Here is a 27,421-nt window from a genome sequence, read left to right on the forward strand (position 1 = left end):
TGCCATTTTTTTTTTTTTTTTTTTTTAAACACAGAACTGACAGCAAAGTGCAACAAACCTCAATGGAATTTGCTGCAGATATTCTGTATTTCTTTCAATAAACTTTTTTTTGCCTCTTGCACAAAATACACTTTCTTGGTTTTTGATTGTCTTTGATCAGTTCCTATGATGAGCTCTTCTTTCAGTAGAGTAACTTATACAAAGCAGTTTATAATCAAGAAGAATGAACGTGCCACGTTAAATCATAGGAGAATGAATGAGCCATGTTAAAAACCATAGGAGAATGAATGTGCCATGTTAAAATCCTTTACAGAATGCATGGAAATGAATGTGTCAAGATGTAAACTACAGATTCAACCGGATTCCTTTCCAAGGTTTCCATCTACATGTGATCCATTAGATACAATGTTGTGTGTAACTATGCAGCAACAATCACGAGAAAGCAGAAGGATCTCAGGGGTACTAAAGCGGGTGCCTGTGTAACCAGCTAATCTACCAACAGTGTGACTGAATTTGCAGAACAAAAGGGAATATTGGTTGTAGATAAATTGGCTATTCTATTCTCTTCTCTTTCAGCATCCAAAGTCCTAAAGCACCACTTTTGTGGCTGACTGACAAAAACAACAAAACAAAATCATTGAGCAACCTTCCTGAAGATTCATGTGCTGAGCTGAAAACTTCATGGTGTCTAGTGCATGACCATTCAGCATAGATAATATCTGGGAATGTAATGCCTCCTGAATGCCTAATATTTAGTATTCTCTATTGTAAAAAATAGAAGTGCAGGTCAATTTTAAGTTATTCTACACTACAAATAATGTAATGTTGCCAAATTCTTTCAGTATAAACATTGCATTTTAAAATATTATTTTCCTTCACATATTCAATGCACAGGAAAACAAAGAAATGATTAAAATACATGCTTTCTATGCATTTACAAAAACATCTAAAATCCTTATTTCATATTGAAAGAAAACAATAATTTTCCACATCTGCAACTCCAGATTGCTACTATGGTAATTTTGACCTCTCATCAGCTCAGTGTCTACTGAAAAAAAACAAATCTCCTGGAAAACCATTATCAACAGCTCAAGAATAACAGTAATAAAAAATAAAAATGATAGACCGGTTTCTCAATGCTCCTTCCTCTCTCCATCATCTCCATAGCCACCTGAATCACACATGTGCTACTGTAATACTCTCAATAAATGGTCTGAATCTGATGAGCAAAGTGACCTTTCATTGTGAATATCCAGTGCTGTGTGACAGAAGCCAATTGCATTGCTGTATAATATGCTTAAGGTCAAGAAAAATAGCCTTTTCATTGAATAAGTCAAATGTAGCAGTAAAGTTCAAACAAATATTATGATGTTTAAAAATTATAACCTTTCTTATTGTCAATGACCGCTGAAAAGGATTGCATTGTCAGTACATACCAATGAATTGCATGGACTGTGATTTGCAACTCTGCAGATACATTTGGTTATAGTATTATGGAAGTCAGTCAAAACTCAAAAGGTATATTAATGAACTAAAAAAAAAAGCCTCTAGCCCTTTAAATGTTATTGATTAGTGATGAGCGATTCAATCGAAGTTACGGTTAATTTCCGAAAACAGACTTCGAACGATTAATAAAACTGCACAATTTAGATCTATTATTATACTATAAAACTTCACTTTCTTTTTGGTCACTCATCATAGAAAATTCAATTCATCAATTCCAGCGGGTCTCACTCGGATCTGTAGTGCAAGAACCTCAAGACCTGCACTCTGTAAAGCTCTCATAATGCATACAAAACAGCATCACAAACAAAAACACAGGGAGCGTAGCGTATCAGAACTCTTCGTTATAAATACTTGTCAGAGAAAGAAGGTGAGCGAGTGTTAAAATACTGGAAGTTCATAAATACAAACTATTTGCATTTTCTTTACAAATTTATCAATTACCTTATTAATGACATTTCGTTCCGCCAGAGAAAAGCAGCAGATATTAAAATGATATAAATATAGGGTCAGTCCATGTCAGATCAATTATAAAATGAGCTCCCCAAAGTGATTGTACTGTTTTACTGGGACTTTCACTTGTATGTATGTGTGTTTAATATTATTACATGAAATGTAATACAACAAAGAATGGAAACCTGAAACAAAAGATTATAATAATAATTGTAATTATTTATTACTGACAATTCTTTTTATAATATTTTGTTTCAGGTTGCCATTCTTTCTTGTATTACATTATATTTAATGAGTTAATAAACTTCCAGCCATGTATTATTATTATTATTATTATTATTATTATTATTTTCTGTTCTGCAGTATTATCAACACTAGAGAGTTAGGGATTCAAAAGAACTTAAGAGAAGATTTCAGGCAGTTGAGAGCAAGAAAGTGCTTTGTCAGATTGTGTGTGCTTTTCTTTATATAAAAATGGTTTCAGTAGTGGTATTGTTTATATATTGGTTATGCTGCTTTAGTAGTGACTTCAATGTAGGCATACTGTATGTTTTGTAGGTTTGAAAGTGCTGTTGAAAAAAGTTAAGTTTTTAATTAGAAATAAAGAAGCATTTAAATCAGGAACCTTTTTATTACTTTTCCCCCCTAGCTATGTTATTAGAATAAATCGATAAATTGGGATTATTTACAAATATCGAATCGACTTGTAAAAGTGATATGATCATCACTATTGATTAGCACAAGGGGTTCAAGGGTTTTTTTTTTTTTTTGTTTGTTTTTTTTAAATCATGGCTCACTTATAAATCACGCATCAAAAATCAACCAATCGCAGTGAATGATTTGCCCGCCCGCCACTTGAGAACCGCTGGATTAGCACAAGCACTTCAAAACCAAAAACATGTACTATAGTAGGAAGTCTCAAATCAGCAGGGGGTGGTGGAACTTGAAAGCAGAAAAGATGAAACTTATAATTAGTTGAAAAAACTACTAGCCTATTCTATGCAATTTAAAATGGAACCTACTTAAATAACTCAACACACATGGTGAGGAAGAAATTAGCTGAATTTAATAATCTGCATATTTGCAAAGTGTAAAAGCCAGTGCTGCACAATATTAGGGAACGACACACAATCTTTAATTGCAGTATGTCAGAGTTCCATATCTCTTAACATGAATAACACAAAATTGCCCCCCATACATACGTAAATTTAAATTAAGTAAATGGCAGAATCCCATGTGTCCTGAAAACCAAGTAGATAAAAGAATCCTACTAACACTGCCTTCATCTGAAACAAAATCAATAAAAGAGTGATTAATCAATCTTTACACCCTGCGGGAGATCAGTGGTGTTTCATGAATATGTCCTCAGCATGACAAGACCAGCAGGCCTGCCCTGTATACAGTAGTTATCTGCTCCACCCAACCACTTTCTTCCCATAGGATTGAATAATAAATAGACACATTTTAGTATTCAAATGCTTGTATTAACATGGTGTGGCAAAGTGGTTTGCAGTGCACAGGTGTAGTGGTGATGTGATTACGTAACAAAAGACAAACAACAAAGTTCATGGTCCAAACAATATGTTTATTTGTAATCCTGGTCTGGCGACCACAAAGAATAATCCCAGGCAATACACTGCTCCAAAACAACGGGTTGCAGTCCTGAAATAATAAGACACAGTTTGTAAATAATAAACCCAGTAGAACACACACAAAGACACACCTTCACAAGTCCAGAGTGATTATTATTGTGCTTGTGGTGTAATACATTTTATTTGTGGCACAGTGTTGTCCAGTTTTAGTGCTGGCCTGTAGCGACAGCTCCGGATCGTGTTAGCCATCTAATAACAAACAAGTAGATTTTTAGACACGACAAAACAAACAAAACACTCACCGTGATTTTACACTCGTCCTTCAGCGGTTCCCTTAACCATTACAAAGGAACAGATCACCTAGCCACGTCCCCTTTTGTACCTTCAGTCACGCCCCCTTGGTTAGCGAGTGCAGCTGTTTCTCCTCCAATCCGCAGTTGCCACATCGCTTTCCCTCTGGAGCGATGACTTAATGTACCACAGCTGTGTCCCCTTTCTAGATGGCTGACTTTCACCTAACCCTGGGAATGAATTGTCAGGCCATCCAGTCTAGGGCACTGTTCCTTTTACACTGCGTCCACACAGGTCGGGAGGGAGATTTATCACCAAGAATCATTCTGGTCTCTGTCACACATGGGTATATGATTTTCAGAATTCCCTTTATCTGAAATACATGAATGCCTTGGTGCAATCAGAAACCAATTTCCTAATCAAACTTCAGACAGGTAATACTGTATATAGTAGCTGGTATTGTTGGTGGTACTTATTAGTTCAGTGACACTTGGTGGTGGAATTAATTCATAACTAAATTTAAAAACCAAAAATGTTTTATTTTATTTCTAAATACCCAGCAATTTGCAACACATAGACAACATATTTGGTTTATTTGCTTATCAAATCATACACAAGATATGTTCAATGCTTACTTTTCAATTGCAAATCTCATTCAGTTTCTCCTAATACACAATCAGAGATCTGCATAACAATTATTACCTGTACACATTGTGTGTTTACAAATTATATTTACATGATCCTTTTATTGATTTTAATGAATGGCTAATAGTTTAATTAAATCTAAACTTACTGTACATAAAAGTATCTATCAATTAGTGTGCCTAGAACCACCACGGCAGTCATTTTGATGGCGAGTCTGAAAGTTATGCGGTTGTCTGTTTATGACTTCCTAATTACATGTATTAAATACCCTGACGTCGTCTGAAAGGCAGGATCACAAAAATAATTCGGCCCACCTAGAACCGCCAAAGCAGTCGTCATTTTGACTGCCTTTTACAATACATGTTTTTATTTTAAATATAACCTACAACATTCAATTTTTTTTATATACAAGCCTGTCATCTCTACTGGACCTGGCAGCCATCAATTCCTTCGTTTTGTACAAGGAATGCACCGGGGAAAATATCAGAAGGAGAGATTTCATCTTTACTAGCCACAGCGCTTCAGCAGAAATATTTTGATCAGAAAACTGCAATGCAGCAGGCTGCTGAAGCTCAACCTGGATTCAGTGCTGCACCGAGTGCCACACGTGAGAGAAAACTATTATTACAAATGTATTTATAATGCAGTTACTTATTTAATGTCTTCCAATACAATACGTAAAGGATTAGTAGTTTAGAGCCTTGCTGACAATAGAAATAATGAAACAATGTACTGTTCCAGGAGCTTATTGCTTCCTCGGTGTGATGTGTCACAAGCCACATACAGTAAACTTTAATATGGGAAATGTTTTTGAGTTGTTTAAAAGGATTTATTTAAATCTTCCATTTAAATCTTTGTTTAAACTCTACAAACCTCAAATCCACACTGCCCAACGTAAACAAAACTGCCTCCTGAATCTGAACTGGTTCTGCATGAAAATCAAAATCAAATCAAAACATTTTTCATGCAGGATTGCTAAATAAAAAAATAAAATGGTGATCAATAATCTCTCATTTCCAAGCTTTGTTTTAAAAGTTTTACAATGTTCAAGACTAAATAATAATGAAATCTTTTGTACACAAAAAAGGCCTGACAGTATTGTGAATCCCCAAACAAACAGCCTAAGCCCATACATACATACATTCATCCACAGAAAACGGAACATGGTTGCCTGGTTAAATGTTAAGCAATCCACTACTGCTTATGAAAAATAGCATACTGAAGAGCCCTAATCATTTATCACCATCAGAAAACTGATACCAAACAAACTGCAGGACAAAGCAAGATAAAGCAGTAAATGCAAACTTACTGTAATTACCTTTCCATCCCATTATCTGTACTGAGTACCTCTATTGCTAAAGGACTCGCATTAAACTCCATAAAAAGATTAGCACTCAAATGCAGCAAGCAGCGAATCGATTATTAAAAACTGCTCACTGTTAGTTTAAAATCAAAAGGTGTAGCGTAATTGACCCTCTGCTACATTTTGTGTTTTGAAAAAGGCCACTATTAGGAAATGTTTCACAGCAATATTATTTCACCGTTTCATGTGTGTGTGCATGGGAGCCTCTGCTGGAAAAATACTGTAACTGCATGAGCCCCTAGAAAATACTGATCACTGAAAACTTGCTGCTGAAAAAAAAAAATCAAAAACAACCTTTCAGCCAAAAGTCTAAAATCAAGTTATCCAGCTTTTTTTTTTTTTTTTTTTTTTTTTTAACCACCAGGAGACCGCTATAAAAGTAACTATGTTGATACAACTCCAAATTCTCTGTGATGCAATTAAGTGACTGTGTACATGATGAATATGACAAACAATGGTAGAAGTACCAATCTACAGCATTGAACATTTTATACACACATGCTTTCTGCAAACTACTCTGCTCCAAAACTGACCTATTTATATTTATATTGGGATAGAGAAAAATAATGAATGCTCAGAGACGTAGCCAGCCTATTAAAGAATAAGAAGCAATTAATCTGAATGCTTCTTCCATGCGAGTTTTACTGTATTTATAGAAACTTCTCTCTCTAGCTCATCAAAAGATCCAAGGGGCATGTATGTATGTATGTATGTATGTATGCATGCAGTGCTGGAAGTGAACAATGTATAGCTAATTGTAATCATGCACTTCACTGGTAAAGCTGTCTTCATCTCAGTGAATGCAATAATTACAGGACATCACTAACAGAAAACACAGTAGCATTTGTGTGCATCATCAGCAGCCATACAGCCCTTTCTTGTAAAGTACTAATCCCATAACTTCAAGTGCAGCATTTAAGAGGGCTCCCGAGTGGCGCATCCAATAAAAGCACTTGAGTAGAGTGCAGGATGTACCCTATAGTCTGGACGTCGTGAGTTTGAGTCGATGCTATTACTTTGCCGACCGAGGACGGGAGCTTCCAGGCACACGGCCAATTGAGCGCCGCCTGGGGGGAGGGAGGGTTAGGTCGGCTAGGGTGTCCTCGGCTCACCGCGCACCACCGACCCCTGTAGTCTGGCTGGGCGCCTGCGGGCTTGCCTGTAAGCTGCCCAGAGCTGTGTTGTCCTCCGACGCTGTAGCTCTGAGGCGGCTGCACAGTGAGTTCGCAGTGTGTAAAGAAGCGGGCGGCTGACGGCACACGCTTCGGAGGACAGCGTGTGTTCATCTTCGCCCCTCCCGAGTCAGCGCAGGGGTGGTAGCGGTGAGCTGAGCCTAAAAAATAATTGGGCATTTCAAATTAGGGAGAAAATAATAAATAATTGGCAACGACTAAATTATTTAAAAAAAAAAAAAAAATTGGCAATTACAAATTGGGAGAAAATAATAAAAAACAATTGGCAATGACTAATTAAAAAAAAAAAAAAAAAAAAAAAAAAGTGCAGCATTAAACATGAGTTGGCTTTTGTTTAAAATTTCCCGTTTGATCAAATTATGAAGTGTAGTATTTATTTAGAAGATGGGCTTTTATAGTGACCTGATCTTCAGCGTGAGACACCTGCTAGTAATCTGTGGCAAACCAGTTTCTATTCAGATAAAGCCCTGTAGTGTACAAAAGATTCAGAACAGGTTAATCAAACACCATGTTGTGTTGACCTCAATTTCGGCGTGGAGCAAATCATGCCACATGTTTTTTTTTTATTTTTTATAGCTAGCCAAAAGTGAAAAAGTCTGGTAAACAAAATCATCAAACAGCAAGAATTTGGGCTTTTGGGGATGTTACAGTAATGAGAGGATAGATTCTAGAGAACTGATTTATTTCACTTTAAAAAAAGTCAGGTATGGAAGTTCAGACACACACAAGTCAATGAACCCAGACCAAAAAATAAATGATTGATTTCAGTGTCGCAAAATGTCCAAAATCTTTGGGGCACAGACTCCAAACCTTCCAGAAATTTGGAGGGGGTGCAAGGATTTAAAAAAAAAAAAAATATTGTAACTTGAGTGGACAAGAATGGAACTATCACGGCTATTTAACCCAACCAAACAATTATACAGTTAAACGCATGTTAAGAGCAACCGCACTTACGAGCAACACTTCCCCTGGGAACACTTTCCCTACACTGAATTATCCACTCGGTAACAGCAACATAGCCGTCACATAACAGCAACATTTGTGACATTGTGACATCACATCCTCTGCTTACTTGCATCGCAAGTCTCTCACTGAAAGAAAAAGTACAGATTATCTGAGACTAAACTCCCGGGGGCTTCTCAAAACCAAGTCGCAGTCAACTGAATACGAAGACAGACAGTCGAATAGCTGCCATAAGTGCGGGCGTGAAGGAAAAGCCCCTAATGTACATGATGAGTGTGTACAAAGTATTACAGTTAAGTGCGAGTACAAAAAATGTAAGAGCAAGAAGTCGTGTTTGTTGTCATGGTTGATGTTTGATTGTTCTTAAAACATAAAAAATAAAACTTGATACTTTTATAACGTTAACTCAATTAATACCGCTTTGATACAATATTGTAGTATAGGCTACAAATTCAGAACAAAGCACATGTTTAAAATGTACAGTACGTATACTAATGCAACACTGTAGCAATAACAATAAACATAAATCGCATACAGATTGTCTCAGTCTGAATGTTATTTTACAAATATACTAGAAAATAAGAATTTAGCGTGTACTGTAGCTGTTTTATGTATCAGAAAATGCAAGCTGCCTTTGGTCCATAATCGCAACAGCCGCTTAGGAGCAAAGTAGCAAAAGGGCACAGATATGCTGCTACTAACCAGCGTCTACTGTACTTTTATAATTAACAAAAAGTTATAAGCTTGGCTTAATATTTCTATTTCACTTTGAATCTGATAAGAGAATTGATTAGGTGTGCAAAAAATAACTGAAAAACTCAGCAGTTTAAGTTATAGATTTGAAACTTGTTACATTAAAAACAAACAATTATTTTAAAATAACGTCATTGACTGTGCCCCATTAGGACTTGATATACAATTACTATGGTATGTTTTGTTTTAACATATATGGTATACATTACTTTGAATGCCAACAACCTTTCATTATAAGTTTGAAATGGAGCAGAGGGTTAGGCCCTACATCATTATGCAGCAATTAGATAAACTAGCTGATTAACATTGTGGGAATTCTACATTTTAAATAATTGTATTTATCATTGAGCACTTAAACATTTTTGATGGAACTGCTTTATAGAATACAGTAAAGTTTAACACATTTAATTAAATTTATACACCCACCAACCTGATAACAGTTTTATGATTCTGGTCCAATGTCCCTTAATGCGTTGAAAACATATGTGATTCGTAAAAGAAAAAATTAGGGGCTTGTCTTCATGTTTAACCTTTGTAGGATTAAAAAGCTAATTTATTTTTTGCAGTAAATCACATTTCACCCTCCGGTGACTTGGAGGTGGCATTTTTATTATAAAAATGTATTTTACCAAAATAAACAGTTAAAATAAAGATACTCACAAATCTGCTGTAACTTCCGATACTGTATTCTGCAATTGAGTTCACATGTGTGCAAGAACATAAACACACAGCGTTAAAAAAAATCCTAAAAAAAAAAATAATAATCTAATCTCTCTATGGAGATACTATAAAACTGCAATCAAAAGGCTCCGTGCTTTAGATTATATTACTTATTTAAATACACCTCTAAAACTAGTTTTAAATTATTTCCTGTGGCTGTCTTACATCTCCATTGCAGAATGGAGCAAGGTTAAGGAAACCATTTCTTGACAGCGGTATATTTTTAGCAGGTTAGTATATTTAGTATATTTTTTGCAGGTTCAGTTTTAAAGACACAACTAGGAGTAGGGGGTGTGGCGGCAATGGCTGCTGATGCCGATGTTGACATGAGAATATTCCTGTCAGTTCCAAAAAAAATATATAGCTAGAAGAAAATCTTCGGTTCCCAACCAAGTCCTTCGGCGCACATTGTGTGTGTGCACAACTACAGTATTCCTTCGAACTGAACCATTTTTTGCTTCTCAAAAATAGCCTGCGTCTTAAATTTGAGTACAGTAATGATGCGTGTATTAAAAAACAGCAACGTGACTGACTGCCGAAAAAAGATGAAGACGTCAACTGCCCGAATGCGACTGACTGCTGAGAAAAGACGAACCAAAACGTTACTGCCCGATCTAAAATCAGACATGACATACAGGCAGCCATTTTCAAAGAAGTGTCATTAGCTTCCTGAGGAATTCATAGAGAAGCTTTTACAATTTCAGTGTTTCTAACAAACAGTACCAGGTTAGACAGGAAACGCTGATCAGACCTCTGTATTTCTCAACATGCCAAGCAATACCACAGTTCACAAATTGGAAGAAAAACAGGGGTGAGTAAATCATGACTGGAAATGAGAAGCAGCACATAACTGTAATGCTTTGTGTGACAGTAGAAAGCCGCAAACTGCCTCCATATGCGTAATTGAGGTTGTATTTTTGTAAATACATATTTGAGGTTTTATTTTTTGCTCAAATTGAGGGTGGGAAATTTGGGCTGCGTCTTAAATTCAAGGGAATAAGGTATTCTGAAGCTCTGCTTGACTTCATCCTAAATCAGTCTAGATTTCAAATAATTAAAGCCTGCACACTTATGTGATTACAAGAAGTCACAATTATTATTTGCCACATGCTGTAAAAACATGGTTCATCAGTTCATTGTGCTCTTACCTGCCGTGGCTGCTCGATTGCTCGCTGAGGATCCGACTTTACTTTGTTACTAGGGTGGTTGGTGACTTTGGTAACTGGCTGCTTGAAAATGGAGGCAGTTTGCCTGATCGGCAGTGCAGTGTTCAGGTCGGGCTTGCCCTGGAAAGGAGGAAATTCTGTTTAATATTTTACAAGGGTTTAATCCAATTCGCTCTTATAAAGCAGATGATCTGTCTTTCATTACAAATCATACTGGAGGCTATCTTCATAGTCTTTTACTGCAAAATATAAAAGGTACCATTATTTTCTGAAAGAAGAAATACACCTGAAAACTACACAGACTTAACATTTCTATTGAACCAAGCACAACATTACTGTAAATGCTGCACCAGTGGATGCCACTTGCAAGTTTAGCAAGACACATTTATTTTTTGGTGCTTCCTGACCACACGTCTCAACATAGCCCTGCTCAGTGATAAAAATCTCTCATTATTTTTTGAAGTTCCTGATTGGGGTCAGATGTAAGGGCACTGATTATATCAAGTCAGTCAGATTGAATTTTTTGCAAAGAAAGACCTGAACTTTTACTTTGACACTTTCAGGATTGTGCTAAACCTATAGAAAGACACTTTTCTATCAACTTTCAGGGCAAGACAGTATGTGAATTCCTGATTCGTGTTCAAAACTAACAGTTTATCTTTATGTCATGTAAAAAACACATTACTGCCACCGCTATAAATAAATCGCAATGAGTAGACCACCATAAACTACATCCACAGTATACACAATTCATGTACAATAACACGATTCTGAAATTAATAAGAATGTCCTTTCCAAGTTCCACTGCAATAGGCTATACAGTTCTCTATGTATTATTACAAGTGCTGCATATATGAACGTACAAAGAGAACTGTGTTTTAAATGCTTTAATGGGGGCAGCTAAGCTTCTTGAATTTACCAGAATAGGAGTCAGCTGGGTACTTTGTTCTGACATGCCCCTTTCAATAGCAGCTCTGTTAAAACAAACCCTATAGCCCTACCTTTACGCAATACTTTAACTGCTGGTCAAAAATATACAAATACAGAAAATTCAAAATGGCGAAGGTAAAACTGTTGCCTCTGGAATTGTTAAATCTGCAAATATAATAAAAGCACAAAGTTTCATTTAACTTAATTGATTGCTTGGTTGCCAAGGAACACTTAAAATCTACCCGTAAATAAATTATTTCATTAGCAGGCGAGACTGCCAGAAGGTAAAAGTGATGTGTAACCAGCTTTTTCTTAAAAGAGCATACCATTCTTAATCCCCACCCCCCTCTAATGTCAAGACAATTGTTTCTGATCAGCAAAGCCAATTTGATATGAATCAGCAGAGAGAAAACACACTTAAAACTGCCAATCACCAAAACTTCTTAACTTTATATTAATCCTGCTGTTGTTTCCCTTAGGGGGATTTATTAACGCATTATATTATAGTGAAATGAGGTCTGTAAAAAATCAAGTTTATACATTTTAGGTTGACCGTATTAAGATCTGATGCTGTTTCGATCATTAAATACCTCGTTATGAAAATATAAATCTCATGTTGCAAACCGTCACCTAAAATGTTCCTGGATTTCCATGAAAATCATCAGCATGGATTGAGAACACTGTTTGTGACAGGAGTAATGAAGGGTAAGTTTGGGGAGTGTGATGTGTGCAAGAATGTCCAGCTGCTGGACAGCACATTTCCATTGGAAGAGTGTGAAGCAGAACAAGCGCAATGGCATGCACGGCAGCTAATCCAGGAAGAAACAAAAAAAGGGGCCGTTCCACAATGTAAGCATAAACTTCATTTTCCAAACAACATTAAAATCAAGGATGAGTGCGTCCTTGAACACCTGGGGCCCGTTTAAATAAATAAATAAATAAATAAATAAATAAATAAATAAATAAATAAATAAATAAAAAGAAAGAAAGAAAGAAAGAAAGTCCTGCGATCACGGTGTGGTTGTCGCTGCGTGTGTTTCATAAAGCACTTTGCAAGTGCCGTCGCTTGCGAGTGCAGCTTTGCAATTTGTGCTTAAAAAAAAAAAAAAAAAAAAAAAATTTAAAATCAGTAACTCTGTAATCCACTTTAAAAGCCCAGTGACAGATTAGGTAATTACACAATGGTAGGGGTTCAAAAGGAAAACAATCTCTCAAAAGAAGAAACTAATACAAATATAGAAATGGTTGGACAACACAAATCTGTTCTATTTGGCAAGTTGTCTGGAAGTTTAACAAAAGGACAAGAAAAAAGTGGCATATAATCACAGATGCAGTAAATGCTCTAGGGGTGAAGCAGAGAACGGTACCTACAATAAGAAAAAAAAAGGATAGATCTAGCAAGTAGAATGAAATTAAAAGGTACGAAAGACCTCAACTGAAGAGGAAAACGTCTAAACATAATTGGTTAAGTAGCTGTTGCTGGTATTGAGCAAAAAGAAAAGCAGACAGAAGCTCATCATGCTACCTTTAACCCAAAGTAAGTAAACACGTCTTTTGTTATCCATCTAAGCAATAATGAAAACCGATCATGAAAATAATAAGTGACACAACCTTCATTACTCTTCCTGAGCAACATCCGAAGAATCCGACCCTTCCTCACCAACTATGCTACCCAGCTCCTGGTCCAGGCCCTGGTACTCTCCCGCCTAGACTACTGCAACTCCCTCCTGGCTGGCCTCCCTGCGTCCGCCACCCGTCCACTCCAGCTCATCCAGAACTCTGCTGCCCGCCTAGTGTTCTCTCTGCCTCGCTTCGCCCACGCTACTCCACTACTCCGCTCGCTCCACTGGCTCCCGATCACCGCTCGCATCCAGTTCAAGACTCTTGTACTAGCCTACAGATGCCTTGACCAGTCTGCACCCAGCTACCTCCAGACCCTCATCTCTCCCTACACCCCCACTCGACCTCTCCGCTCCGCCTGCACTAGAAGACTAGCTCTACCACCGCTACGCTCCCCTGCCTCCAAAGCCCGCTCCTTCTCCACCCTTGCTCCGCAGTGGTGGAATGACCTTCCTACAGATGTCAGGACTGCCCAGTCCCTGACCACATTCCGGCGCCACCTTAAGACTCACCTCTTCAAAGAGCACCTGTAGAACTCCTCTGTTTGTATCCTGGGACACTATCACCCTTCATGTAAATGTGCTTTATTTTGCTCTTATCAGCCCCTATTTTACTGCATTTAATCCTGTACTTCAGAATACTGTAATCTGCCAAGTTTTTAACCTGTAGTACTTTGTATTTAATCACATCCTGATGTAACTATCACTATTTAATCATATCCTGATGTAACTATCACTATTACCTGCTGTATTATTGAATTGTGGTTTGTCAAACTTGTACTTTACTTGAACAAAAGTTATTGTATTTCTTGCTCTTATTGTATTACTTGTATTGTAACGCTTGAAATGTTTTTGCTTACGATTGTAAGTCGCCCTGGATAAGGGCGTCTGCTAAGAAATAAATAATAATAATAATAATAATAATAATAATAATAATAATAATAATAAAATGTATTATCATCATCCTCTTACCCACTGTAAAGAAAAACACTAAGTTTCGTTTTTGTCACTTGCACTTAACCCTGTTTTTCAAAGTCAGTATAATGTTTAATTACTGTATGAACATAGACTAACTTTTAAACGTTCACAAAACTCGACAATGTTGCCGAATGTCATTCAAACTTGTTTTGTTTTAATCAGTTTTGTCTGCTTGTTACTTTTTTCAGCCAACGCATTTAAATGACCCTTGTTTGTTACATTTTAAAAGATTGTTTTAAATGTTACAATGTAAATGTTGACTCAGTAGCTACCATTAAATGTTAAAATGTTTCGACCTCGGTGATTTTCTTTGATGCGCTATTAATTGTAGGCAACTTACAATAGAAACTTGTTTTAAAAAAATAAAATGGCACTTCCATGACAATCTGTGAAATGTATTTTTTTTATTTTTTATTGTCATTTGTGAATTTCTTTAAAAAGTACCGTGAATTTTCCATGGCCCTAATTATATGTAAACTTATAGAAACTATAATAAGATCCAAAATGGAAAATTACCTATATGGTAACAGTATCCTGGGAGACAGTCAGCATGGTTTTAGGAAAGGGAGATCGTGTCTAACTAAACCGCTTGGTTTTTTTGAGGATGCAAGTGGTGTGCGTTACTGTATTTACGTGGAAAGGTAGTTGCTAACCCCTCTCAAGTGTAAATGTCAACTTAAAAAGCACTTTTTTTTTTGGTTTGATGTAATATCCGTCACAATTATGCAACATCAGTCAATTTATTAATACCAATTAAAGAAAAAGGTTTGTAATTTAAACAGTAGATATTTATTAAAAACATTCACTGATAAAGTTGCCAATTCACAGAATTCTATATTTCAATTGACAACGTTACAAAAATCTGTGTTTTCTGAGTAACGTCCATCACGGTGCCAATTAATCAATCAGAACTACCTTTAACGACTGCATTAGGTTTTAATTTTGGTGTTGTTATCATATCTGGCAACACACTTCATATACTGTACAGAAAGGTTCTGGCATAGTTTCCAAACTAGTTTGGAAAACTCCTAAATGTTGCGTCACACACAGTTTCACCCATCTACAGTATATATACAAGATAAGATGTACTAGAACTCTGACAAATCTTTAACAGGGATTGCTTGATTTCTCATTGCTCCCTAGATTATTTCTTTGTGAGTGAACTTGGCACAAATCAATACATGAAAACAGTCCAGTTTGGTTTACTGCAGTTAGTGAGTACACATTTACAAAGAAAATGTGACCAATGTAAAGCGGTCCACATTAAGAATTTGGTTAGAGTAATAGCCACAATCAATGAACAATGCTTACTGAGGATTGCCCTAGTTTCCGAAACTGAACGCTTTTCCTGCAAAGAACATTAATTGGGGTTGAAGGTTCTGCTTGAACAGGGTGATGCCAGGAAACAACCTATAATAAAATTAAGTGTTAAACTTTTACTTTTGATTTGTTTCACCTCTCATCTACTTCAGTATGTTGTACCCTCATTACTTTTATGGTTTTAGTACAGCAATTGTGTACAAACTTCACATTAAGAAACTGTCCTTAACTCCTGGCACCATAAATCTATTGAATTCAATTCTTCCAAAGACAATAAATAAATAAAAATCTGTGCATACAGGGAGTTGCCAGGCCTTCTGAGGGACTGATTAGCTGTCTTTATTAACGCACAGGGAGGGTAACTTTAGTTGCGAGCCACATTACTCTGGGTCCCGATTTTTGATTTATTTACTTATTTTAATTTGGTCGTCACCAATGGTTTTTACCCCGGTTTTCTCCCCAATTTGGAATGCCCAATTATTTTTTATCCGGGTTCACCCCTGCAGACTTTACAGAGTTAAATGCTTACAAAAAATCCATTACTATGCCACCTGCCTATAGTGGTTTATCTTTTTTCATTTATTTCATTTGTATAACTGTTAAGAAAAAGCTATATGACATTTTACAGGTTATGTATAGAATTAAACTATGCAGTTCAATACAGTGAGTGAGTGAGTGAGTGAGTGAGTGAGTGAGTGTCTCAAGCTGTGACTGTTTGGCATTACATGAGCATAACAAGCTCAAATATAAATTTCATGTAAGTTTCTTAGCAAAACTTTTCTTAGATGAAAATCCTTTTGACTGTGAAAAGAAAGTGTTTAATGTAAAATTAGAAAACTATTCAGTAGTGCTGGGACAAACACAGGTTTTCATGTTCAGATATTCGCTCAGAATTTAAATATTCGTTCGTTTTCAAAAAGTAATAAAAGCCATTATATTGCTCAGAACGCAGGCAGAGACAGCATAGCAGCAGGGGCAGGGGGGCGTGGCCCCTGTGTGTGTGCCTTTATTTTACAGCAAGACGTTACAATATGTAACATGATAAAGTAGAAAAATATCCCAGGCGTAAAGAATACTTTGTGTAGGCCTTACTTTACCCCAGTGAATTAACTACAAAACAAAGGATGCCAAATAGTTCAAGTTAAACGTTGGTTTTGTTTATTCCAGAAATAACTATTACATAAAGTTGAAACCGCATTTTATTTATTTTTTTACCCCCACCCCCCATTCCTTGTCGCTTCCATTTATTCACAGTAAACAGTGGCCATAAACACATTTTCATAAAGTAATAATATGAGGTTTACTTGTGGCTTTTTGTAGCTGAACAAGCAAATGAAAACTGAAATTTAACTTGAAACACTTCAAATAAAACTAAACGTGGAAATGCCGTTGGAAAACAAAAGGGGAAAAAAAACTCTGTTTTGGTTCTCTATTATTACATTCCACATAACCGAAAGTAGCAGCAAAACAAATTATAATATATACAAACCATATAAAAATAACTACATGACATTTACAGCAAGTTGAGCACTGTTTAAGCGAGGCATTTCAGAATGACGTGCTTGCCTTCTTGTCTGTCCCATGAGATTCTGACTCACTCAAACAGCACAATGCTTTTTTGATCCAGATGGCTTTCCATAGAGATCACTATGCGTGTGTGGTCATAATCTGTCAAACTGTTAAAGGCTCGACCTGCTGTGTTAATCCTGCGTTTTATATACATACATATATACACACACATTATATATATATATATATATATATATATATATATATATATATATATATATATATATATATATATATATATATATATATATATATAAAAAAAATCAGGGTTTCTCCTGGGTTCTAGATTTTTGTAGTCACTAGTGACTAATACTTTCTAAAAACATTAGTCACTCCAGATATTCAGTAGTCACTACTGGCGCACAGCTCAAGTTTTCAAGGGTGTTATGAGTCCTGTTTTTATTTTATACCTTAAATCACTGTATTGACCAAAACAATTATTTAATTAAACCATTTTAATAATGCTCTACAGTTTAAATAAATTGGTAATTTACACTGTAAAGTTTTAGAACATTAAAACTCAAGAACCAGATTTATTTGCCCTGAAAAGCTACACAGACACAGAATGCATTATGAATTACTTATACCATGTATGTCTTTTTACAATAAAAAGAAAAAAAAAAACAGTGTTAGAATATTATATACAACCCATGGAAACAGAGTTTTGCAATAAGGCTGAAACTTTGCTGCTTGTTTTCTTTTTCTGTTATCTGACGCATGTGAGCTTAGTTTGTTCTTTTTTTCTGCTGTTCCGAATCCAAGTCTTCATCTTCTACAACTTCTTGTTCTGTTTGTTCTATTTCACGCTTGCTGAAAAAACGAGTGGATTTTCTTCCGCGACATTTTATAGTATTGGCTAACAGTTTTGTTTTTTAATTCGCGCGCACAAGTTTACCGCAATCATGTATTTATATTGATGATAATACGAAAACATATTACTGGCATTTTTAAATTATTGGTGACTAAAACGTACAGTACTGATGCTAATTAAAAAAGAATAATAAAATGCTTACCTAGTATCAGTGTGATGGATGTCCCTGCTTGTTACCACACAAATCACTGATAATGGCAGGGAAATTGGAGAGAGCTTCAGTCGCAAGACATTTTTGGCGTTTTTAATCTTTGATGGTATTTCGTCTTTGCCCTGGTATTTCGCCCTTTGCTAGTAATATACTAGTATTGAGCAAACAATCCACATTTTTTCACTGAATTGAAAGCTAACAACTCTTACTACTCTCACACCAGACGTAACGGCATGTCAAACTAGACCGCATGACAATACTACGGTTTCTGTATTTTGAAATGAACCAATAGTACTTAAGTTACAATAAACTTTAATCGGGTCATTGAAGCAAATAAATATCGACTTGCAGGCATGAACGCACACAGGAAATAAAATGAGTTAAAGACTAGGCGTTTAGTTTTTTTAAATGTCTTTTTTTGTATCCCAGACAGACTGCAGTAACCGCCCAATTGTTTATATTACATTTAAACAACAGGGCTTATTTAAAATGTACATATTTAATATGTAAATTAGCCGTCTGTGCACTGAACGCTCTGTCACAGCACATCAGTCTGGTGTTAGCGATTAAACGTTGACTAAATGACAAAAGTTTGCAATAGATTGGCAAGTGGTACTAAAAAAAATGCGTTGTCTGCCATTTCAGAATTTTTCTCGAGTACCCCCAGGGGTACGTGTACCCCATTTTGAAAACTGCTAGAAGAAACCACATTACCAACAGATACAGTTTAGTAGTAGTAGTATTTAAATGCCGTTGTCCTGACTGGTCAATTCTTCCAGCTTCCCCTTTTATTTTGACAATTTCCATATAAAAAATGGCATTTTTATCTTGACATTTTTCATTCTTAGCCACCAAGTAAATATTTTGGACAGTTTTCAAAACAATTGTTGCTTTATTTTTACAACACACGTTGGTGTTGTTGATATGATAAACGTGTATATCTGCTTCAGGTTAATCGATGGCCCGTGTTACACAGAACACTACAAATAAAATGTCAAATATACAATGAGTATTTCGTTGGTTTTGTGGATTTGCTATGTTTTTAACTTATTTTAATACTGCACATAATGATATGGTTTTGAAAATGCTACTTACCAAAACCATGCTGCAATAATTTCCTTTATTCTGATTCCAGTGGTGTTTTCTCAATGCAAGATGTATTGTAGGCATATATACAGTGCCGTATAAAACCACATACACTGTATATATACCATTTTATCATGTTCGTTATAGGCCTACTGGCGAAATGGTCAAGAGACAGTTGGTGCTTAACACATACGGAATAATTTTGGCCATGAATTTTAGCATTTTGGGTCATAGAAAAGACACATTTCACATATTTTATAACGTTACCGTAGGCTAATTTTTTTTTTTCTTAGTTAATGATGCGTTTTCGTTTCACAAATCTTCTGCACACAGTATTTTTAAGCACAACTATAATAACCTATATTTCAACAGTCACTGCCGAAGCTGATTACTTATTCTTCCAGAAGTAATGGTCGGGTGTAACAGGGATACGAGGTTATATTTGCGCAATATGAAACTGAGGCGCTGAATGGCTGACTGCATTTACGTCGCCTACCACGGGATGAGAACGTTGCAGAGTCAATGAATCGATGAGGCCGAGGCGCTGATCTGATCAGCAGCAGTGACTCTATGGTTTAGCGATCCCTTCTTTTGAAGAAAGAGACGTTGTGTGTGACTTTAACAAAAGGGATTTTTTTATAGTACAAACAGAAACAATCGTCACTAGTGACGATTCCACATTTTTTTTTGTCGTCACTTTCAAAAAACATTCGCAAATTACGAGTGACGAGCGACAGCGAAACCCCTGATATATATATATATATATATACATATATATATTACACTCAGTCGGAGATTTCTGACATTGACCAAACAAAATAACACAAAATAACCACTTTTTAACATGACCAAATTTGAAGACCAAAATGAAATGTTTTTTTTCAGTGAATGAATAAATGATTTTGCATATGTTATTTGGAGCTCTTTTTCATTTTCCATTTCTTAAACTATCGCGCAACTTCTAGTGAGGCGGTAAATACCTGCAAGGGATTTTTGTCATTTCCAGTGAATACAAACATCTGATTTTTGTATCCGAATACATGTCAGAAATATTTGTTTGAATATTTCGGATATTTGTCCCAGCACTACTATTGGGTACCATTAGCTTCCAGCTCTAGCATCAACTGTGAATCAAACTTAAAAGCTGGCTTTTTCATTTTGACTTGCCTTAATAAAAGCTCAGTTCACATCTATTGGACAGCAGATACTAATCAAAAACACAATTAGTCCAAATGTGTTTTATGATCCACCAAGGAGCCCATCGATACTTTGCACCAATGAAAGTAACCAGTCCTGAACCCGCAACTACCGAATCAGCCAATCACTGGAGCTCTTTCAACAACAACAAACCGAGGGAAGGTTATTTTGTTATTTGAAGGTTATTCGTTTCCTCTAATTGTGTACGTGACCCTTTATGAACATTTTCAGGACTATTTTCCTAACACTTCTCAGCAGGAGGGTACGCAACAAATCATTACAGGGCCTTCATCGACAGGGACTATCGCTTACATATATAATACAGAAGTTAGGTACTTCCTAAATCAGGCAATTGGATTTAAAAATAAAACCACCATTGCACCTGGATTATCATTGTCTGTCTGATTGATCACCTGCACACTGTTAACCACTTTGCCACACCCACTGTTAACTGTAAATGGTACTGTAATGTACAGGATTTACTGCATCTAACAAGTTTTAGTATACTGGTAGAGCAAGACACTGAGAACCATAAGCAAAGGGGTATCTGAAAACAATAAGCAGTAAGTTGCTGAAACAATAAACAAAGTTTATTAAAACTATTGCTTTCAAAATATTACCAATACTGTATTTGTACTTAATACACATAATTGTCTGCCCTTTGTTTTGCTAAAAGTAATTACAAATTTACTGACAACCCCACATCTATCCTCTTGTTATTCCATCATAATAATTTGATCATACCTTAAATGCAAAGGCACCCTACCATAGTAATTAGTGTTATAAATCGAACTTGGACGTTGACATCAATTATCGTGCAAATTCTAACAACGATTATCAATCATCAAGTTAAAATGCTTAAATAATAAAAAAAACCCTCACAGTAACAGTTTAAAGTAACAACAAGTCCTCTTTTTTATAGAGCATGGTATTAAAAAAACACTCATTCAAACAAATCCCAATGTTTTATGACACGTTTGACAAATACACTTAAAATGTAGCACTCTCCAATTTTCATATTCCTGCCGTCAGTAGCGCTTTAGAAAACCACATTTATTGTCAAGCATTTTGTCTTACTCAACCCGGGTCAATGCGCGTCAACCCACATCCTGAGGTGGGTCGCTGCGACCCGGGTACGACCCAGGTACGTGGTTTCACTCCTACGCGGGCTTGTGACCCGGGTAGCCAGAACCCGGGTCGGGACCTCGGGAATGCCAGTCTGAAAAGGGGCTTTTACTCTAAGTAGCATTAAGTGGCAACTCTTCAACCTCTAACTATTTTTACAACAACTATTCGACTGTCAAACTAGTACCGGAAACCAGCTCTTGCTCATGAATGCGGTAAGAAAACAAAGTCATGCATGGAGGACTACGAGCAAGCAGCTCATCTTTTACATCTACTGCAGTGTAGAGTGTGAAATAATGAGTCATAAGCCTGACTCCGACACGCTGAACCCAACTGGCCATCTCCAGTCAAATTAGCACAGTAATCTGTTCTTTGCTGCAGTAAAACACCAAAATGAGCACATCTAAACCTGCAAGCCAACAAAACAAAACAAAAAAAATGATTATCTACTACCACCATCATGGACTATAATTCTGAAGAATCTCACTACAATTTATTTGTAGTAGAAGAGTTCTTGAATAGAATTGATTTTGTTAGTTATCATACTTGTCCAATACAGTTCCTACTTAGAATTAAAATCAGTTATGTATTGTATCACCTCTGCCAACACTGAACAGTAGTTTTTAACTGTTTAGTTTCTGAGAGCGCCTAATTTTGTCTTTGCACACAACATATTAATGTATTGATTGGTTTGAAGCTTTAAAGGGCATTTGATCCTTGCTGCGTAAATGTCTCCCTTAACTTATTCTGACAACTTTCACAATTTCAGGAATTTAAGTGACCGATACGTTGCTGGGGACAGGGGTTGGCTGTCTTTCAAAAGAGGACAGTTAAATAGCATGAAGCCTTGGCTCAAGAACATCACCACAGTATTAAAATAGATTCACTTTTCAGGACTAAGCAATACCATGTACTACAGCAACCCACACAGTTTGTCAAACTGCAAGGCATTTCACAATTGTTAAGACAGCTCAAAAGAACAGATCAACAAGCTCTTTGATGATGCAAATGAACATCTGTCTCTATTGCGGGGTACTCTTTACATTTCAACAATTTCCAATAATATTGAATTTGTAGGGTCTACATAAGGAAGTAGGCAGTAAATAAAACCATTTTCCATCATCCAGAAAATAGTAAGATGTCAGGAGGCTACCATAAATCTGTTTACATAAAACACTAATTCCATCTCATCTTTCCACAAGCCACAAGGTGGTAGACGAATAGTAAACTGGAGTATCAGAAGAGTCTCCTTAATCTCTCCTCTGACATGAGATGAGCCTTGTGCTACAGCAGTCACCCCATTGTTTGATAGCTCAAGGGTACAGCTTCAAACCCACAGCTATTACTACTCTTCAAGGAGTGTAGCCGTCTCTCTTCAGGAAATAAGCAGACTAATTTGAAAGCTACAGTAAGACACACCGCATCTAATAACAAACAAGCAATTTGCTGAAGACTTCTACTTGCTCTCATATGCTTTGTTATTGCATTATAATAGATACACTGTTAGCCAATACTTGAATGTTTGGTTTTCTTTTTAAATAATAAAAAGGTTTTAACTTAGCATGGTGGTAAATGCTTTTTTGAAAGTAGCCCTCTGTCTTTGCTAACAGACATGCGCAATAAGCTAAAATAAAACACACTATAAGCTTTAATTACTTCCTCCAGTACTACTACTATAGGTCTTTTGGATGGATTCATCATTAAGATCACAGTATTTTCTCCTGTATACACTATACACCTTTCCAGGTACATGTAGTTTATAAATCTTTTTGTGTATAAATATCAATTCATTAGGCAAGGGGGGTTATCAATTGATATCCCGCCAGGACAAACCACTGGCCTATTTTTAGGGGCAATCCTGAAATGAACTCCAGGGTGATTCACCAGAGATGTAAATTGCTCAAAATTCAACTGTGGCTTACCCTGGAGAGATATAGGTTGTTCAAATAGAGCCTTTAGTTTTATATAAATAAGAGTTCTAATAATTTAAAATTAAGACGCATGCTTCCACAAGAAAAGAGGCTTACATAAATATATTTGATGTAACAAATACGCACTCCACTAGATGCAAATGGTTTCTACAGGGAAGCGATAACCTAACAATGGCATCAGCATGGAAACAGAGCAGTGGAATGTGTTCACGCCACTTGTTACTTGCACGCATACTATACCTTCGATTGACTAAGATGCTCATTCCTTAGTCTCTGTTTGTTCTTCTGCAATTTACTCGGCATCATCTTTCCAGTGCGGAAATCAAAACAGCCAAGGTCAACAGTGTTCCCCAGGTATCGAGACAGCTGGGGCTTGCTCCTGAATTTCTTACCACTGGGACTGAAATAAAAACACAAAGGTTTGTTAGCACCCAAAGAACTGGCCAGGGGTGGCTTTAAGATTGCTTTGTACTCTATGTTGTTGGTCAGTATTGTAAAGCCTAGCCAGTGGCACAGATTCCGTCCGTGTTTCATGTTAGACCCTCCAGAAGACACACAGACAGAAACTAGAAAATAGATTTCCTTTAACCAGATTGGTTAAATATTACTAATGTACTAATATTACTTGCATGTTCATAAATACTGCAAATTCATAGCCTTCCTTTGTAGAATTTTTGTGTGAGATGTACTAAACAGCTTTTTTTGTGAACTACTACTGTAATATCACCGCAAGTTTACAAACAGCATAAATGAATGCTCATTATACAGGAGAGATCAGAATTTGCATCTCATTTTAAATAGATTCATAACGGCGAAAATCAAGATTTAGAACTTTCTTCTAGCAAAGATAAATGAGTGATAATGAACAGGTAGAAGTAGTAGGCAAATCTAATAAGATCGGGCTACAGCTTCTGCAGACTCTGACCTTGATGCAACTATGGCACTGGTCAAAAAGAAAAGGAAAACAAATTCAAAAGACGACATTTACCTGTTAGTGAAATGAAAATAAATCAGGAAATACTATTTAACACTTCGCAGGGCCAAAAAACATTAAAAAACGTAACATGGAAAGAAATAACTAACAAAATTAATTCACTGAGACCAGTGCCAGCGCTAGGATTTACTGTGAAGTAAACCCAACCACCAACCCCCCCCCCTGCCCCCCCAAAAAAATAAAAAGACAAGATACAAAAACACGGAGCACTGCTACAGCACAACCTAAAGAAAAACTTTTGGAAATACACACATCAGTAGTAAAATCTGAATCTCAAACAAAACATATTATAACAAGGCAGTAATCAATCAAGTAACAGTATATCCAAAGAGTTTAATAAATCAATTATATAGCAAGATTAATCAATTAGATTAATAACTCGATTTAGTTAATATTGAAACATACGGATATCAAATTAATCACAGAACCTATTAATCATAGACATCAACTGGATTTTTAAATTAATGTTATCAAGTACAAAAGTTAGTATGAAAACATGTTTACTTTTGTGTACTAAGTACCTGAACTGAAGAACAGCTAGCTCCATGTGAGTAGAATATTTTTTTTATTTAGTATTAAGTTATTTAGGATATTGGAAATACCAACATCATCACATCGTGCACCACTGGGATACAGAAGCCTGAAGGCCACCAACAGACCACATATGGAATTCTGAGCAAACCGCATTACTCATGGAATATTGAGGGTACAACTTATTCAATTTCTCTATTTTTTAGGAAGACAACATAGCATTTATTATTCAAGAGCATCTTAATTATGTTTTGCAGAAATCCATTTCAAGCTTTCTTGCTGACTGCTTCCAAAGCATAAACAATTGTGTTTGAAATATGTTAGCAGCTGCTGAAAGAAATAAATGGCTCAGAAGTTTAATGGCATTTTTCACTGTCTATTAAGCTGTACTATAGTAACTGGCAGAATCAATGGTAGTTTTGACCAGAGCCATAACTAGTGCAAGGCGAGCAGGGCAGCCGCCCTGGGCACAAAGATGTGAGGGGTGGAAAAATTACTGAAATGCATTGCCACTCGAGTAATAATTTTATTTTGCGGTTCTCAATGTTTTCTCTTGTCAGCGCCCCCTAGCATAATCTGAAGATAGCATGTTCCTCTGCACTAGAAAAGGGATTGCATCACTTCCTCAGCAACGGTCTTAACGACCACTAACTTGATTCTACAAAAAACATGCGATGTGAGAAACTTTTAATACAGAACGAAAACTAAAAATAAATTAAAATTACCAAAATGCCTCCAAAGAAGCCACCTGGAGCGAAATTCAGAAAAAAAAGAGGGGGAGAAGAGAAAGCATGTTTGCTTTCTCAACAGTGGCAGAATTGGCTGACAAAGATCGCTGACTCGCTGTCTCTCTAAAGCCCCTTTCACACTGGCACTCCTACCTGGGGTCGCAATCCTGTGTAGTGTGAAACCACATACCCGAGTCGTACCCGGGTTGACCCAGGTAGCAGCGACCCACCTCAGGATGTGGGTCGACACGCTTTGACCCGGGTTGCGCAAGGCAAAATGCATGACGCAAGGAGTGTTTCTGTTTGTTCTGTTTAGCCATATTTTGGTTGATTGATTTTGCCAGACTGCAGCAAGGATGAAGAAACATTTGCTCTAATCAACATTTGGGCCAACGGTTCAATCCAGAGAAGCTTGGATGGAAGCGTTCGTAACAAGCTGCTTCCAGGGCATTGATACGTGCATTGTGTATTTATGTTTGTCACACAGGTAAACCCTGCTTATTAAAAGCAGTGTGAAATCGCGTAGCCAACCCCGCATGATACCGGGTCCTGGCCTGGGTAAAGCATGTCAGTATGAAGGGGGCTTAACTTGGCGATTCCCTCCTTTGAGCACACTTTAACCAGCTCAATAAACTTTGACGCTGTAATAGACAACTTTGCAAGTGTTAAGGCTAGGAGAGTTCCTCTGTAAATGGGTCACCCTGTCGGCATTTCAAGTTGGTTGACAACAGTTAAAGTGACAATAACAATTTTTTTTTTTGCTAACTGTATAGATGGAAATGCGATTTTATGTCTTTTTGAATATGTTTAATGCCATTAAGTCATTGCAGTATGGGTAAAAAGGGAAAAAACAGGAGGGGTGGAGGTGGGTGGGGGTTGCAAATATGATTGCCTGTTCCGGGCACTAAAATGCCTAGTCACAGCTCTGGTTCTGACACTGTGTACAGATTTTTTTTTATCTTATTTTTTTCAAAATGACTGCAGGTTATAGAGTAAAAGAAAGAAATGTGGTCACTTAAATTGCCCTACTACTAGCTGATCATATCAAATATGTTTAAAAAATGAGCTCCCCTCAAGTTAAGTTTGATATGAATTATGTTGATGCAGTAATATTAAATTATGATTTATGAATTTAAAAACCGGACAGGTTCAGAACTTCTGGAACATTTGGTCTCCTTTAATATTAAGAGCATTGGGGGATGCCTAGTTGAGTAGAATAGTTGCTTGTCCTTTGATCTTTACAGAATTTTGCTTTTGTCGATTCTTCTGCTGTGCCATTTTGTTCTTTGTTCTTTTAGACAGAAAGAACCATTTGTGGATTTTGGTGTTTGTTTCTTATTGTTAAAAAATGGTCAAAACTTTAATAAATTAAGGAAAGAAAAAGTGTACCATAACATTAAGACTTTGTACTGTATTGGGCCCGCCAACATTTTCATTGGGACCCCCAAAATCTCCTCTGGGACCTTCAGTTTCTTTAGTTGAGTCCTGGACCCTCAATGGGAAAAAGTTTCGAAGAGCCCCGAGTCACTTCTTGGTGAACATAGTCCTTGGTTTCTCAAGGGGGATTTGATCATGTTTACTCTTGTTACACATACAGATTAACACATTTCAGTTACTAACACTATGCAACAGACTAAAAAATGCACAACTTAATACAACACTACCTTGGTTGTGGATTTCCGTCGAAAACCACCAGGTAATTAAACATGCAAGAACAATTATTTTGTGTCACTCGTTTATCTGTAGTTA

The 27,421-nt window shown here is 36.5% G+C and overlaps 1 protein-coding gene across 2 annotated transcripts in view; it reads right to left on the minus strand.

Moving 5' to 3' along the window:
- The window catches only part of LOC117409083 (methyl-CpG-binding domain protein 2-like), a 59,738-nt gene that overhangs the window by 23,436 nt on the left and 8,881 nt on the right, over positions 1–27,421 (minus strand). For both annotated transcript variants that reach the window (XM_058995145.1, XM_058995151.1), the window contains exons 2-3: positions 23,660–23,819; positions 10,625–10,762 (exon numbers count right to left, since the gene is read on the minus strand). In XM_058995145.1, coding sequence (XP_058851128.1) covers positions 10,625–10,762; positions 23,660–23,819 — 298 coding nt within the window. The remainder of the gene's footprint in view (positions 1–10,624; positions 10,763–23,659; positions 23,820–27,421) is intronic.

Source organism: Acipenser ruthenus, chromosome 2, assembly GCF_902713425.1.
Source record: "Acipenser ruthenus chromosome 2, fAciRut3.2 maternal haplotype, whole genome shotgun sequence".
In the NCBI taxonomy this organism is placed as follows: Eukaryota; Metazoa; Chordata; class Actinopteri; order Acipenseriformes; family Acipenseridae; genus Acipenser; species Acipenser ruthenus.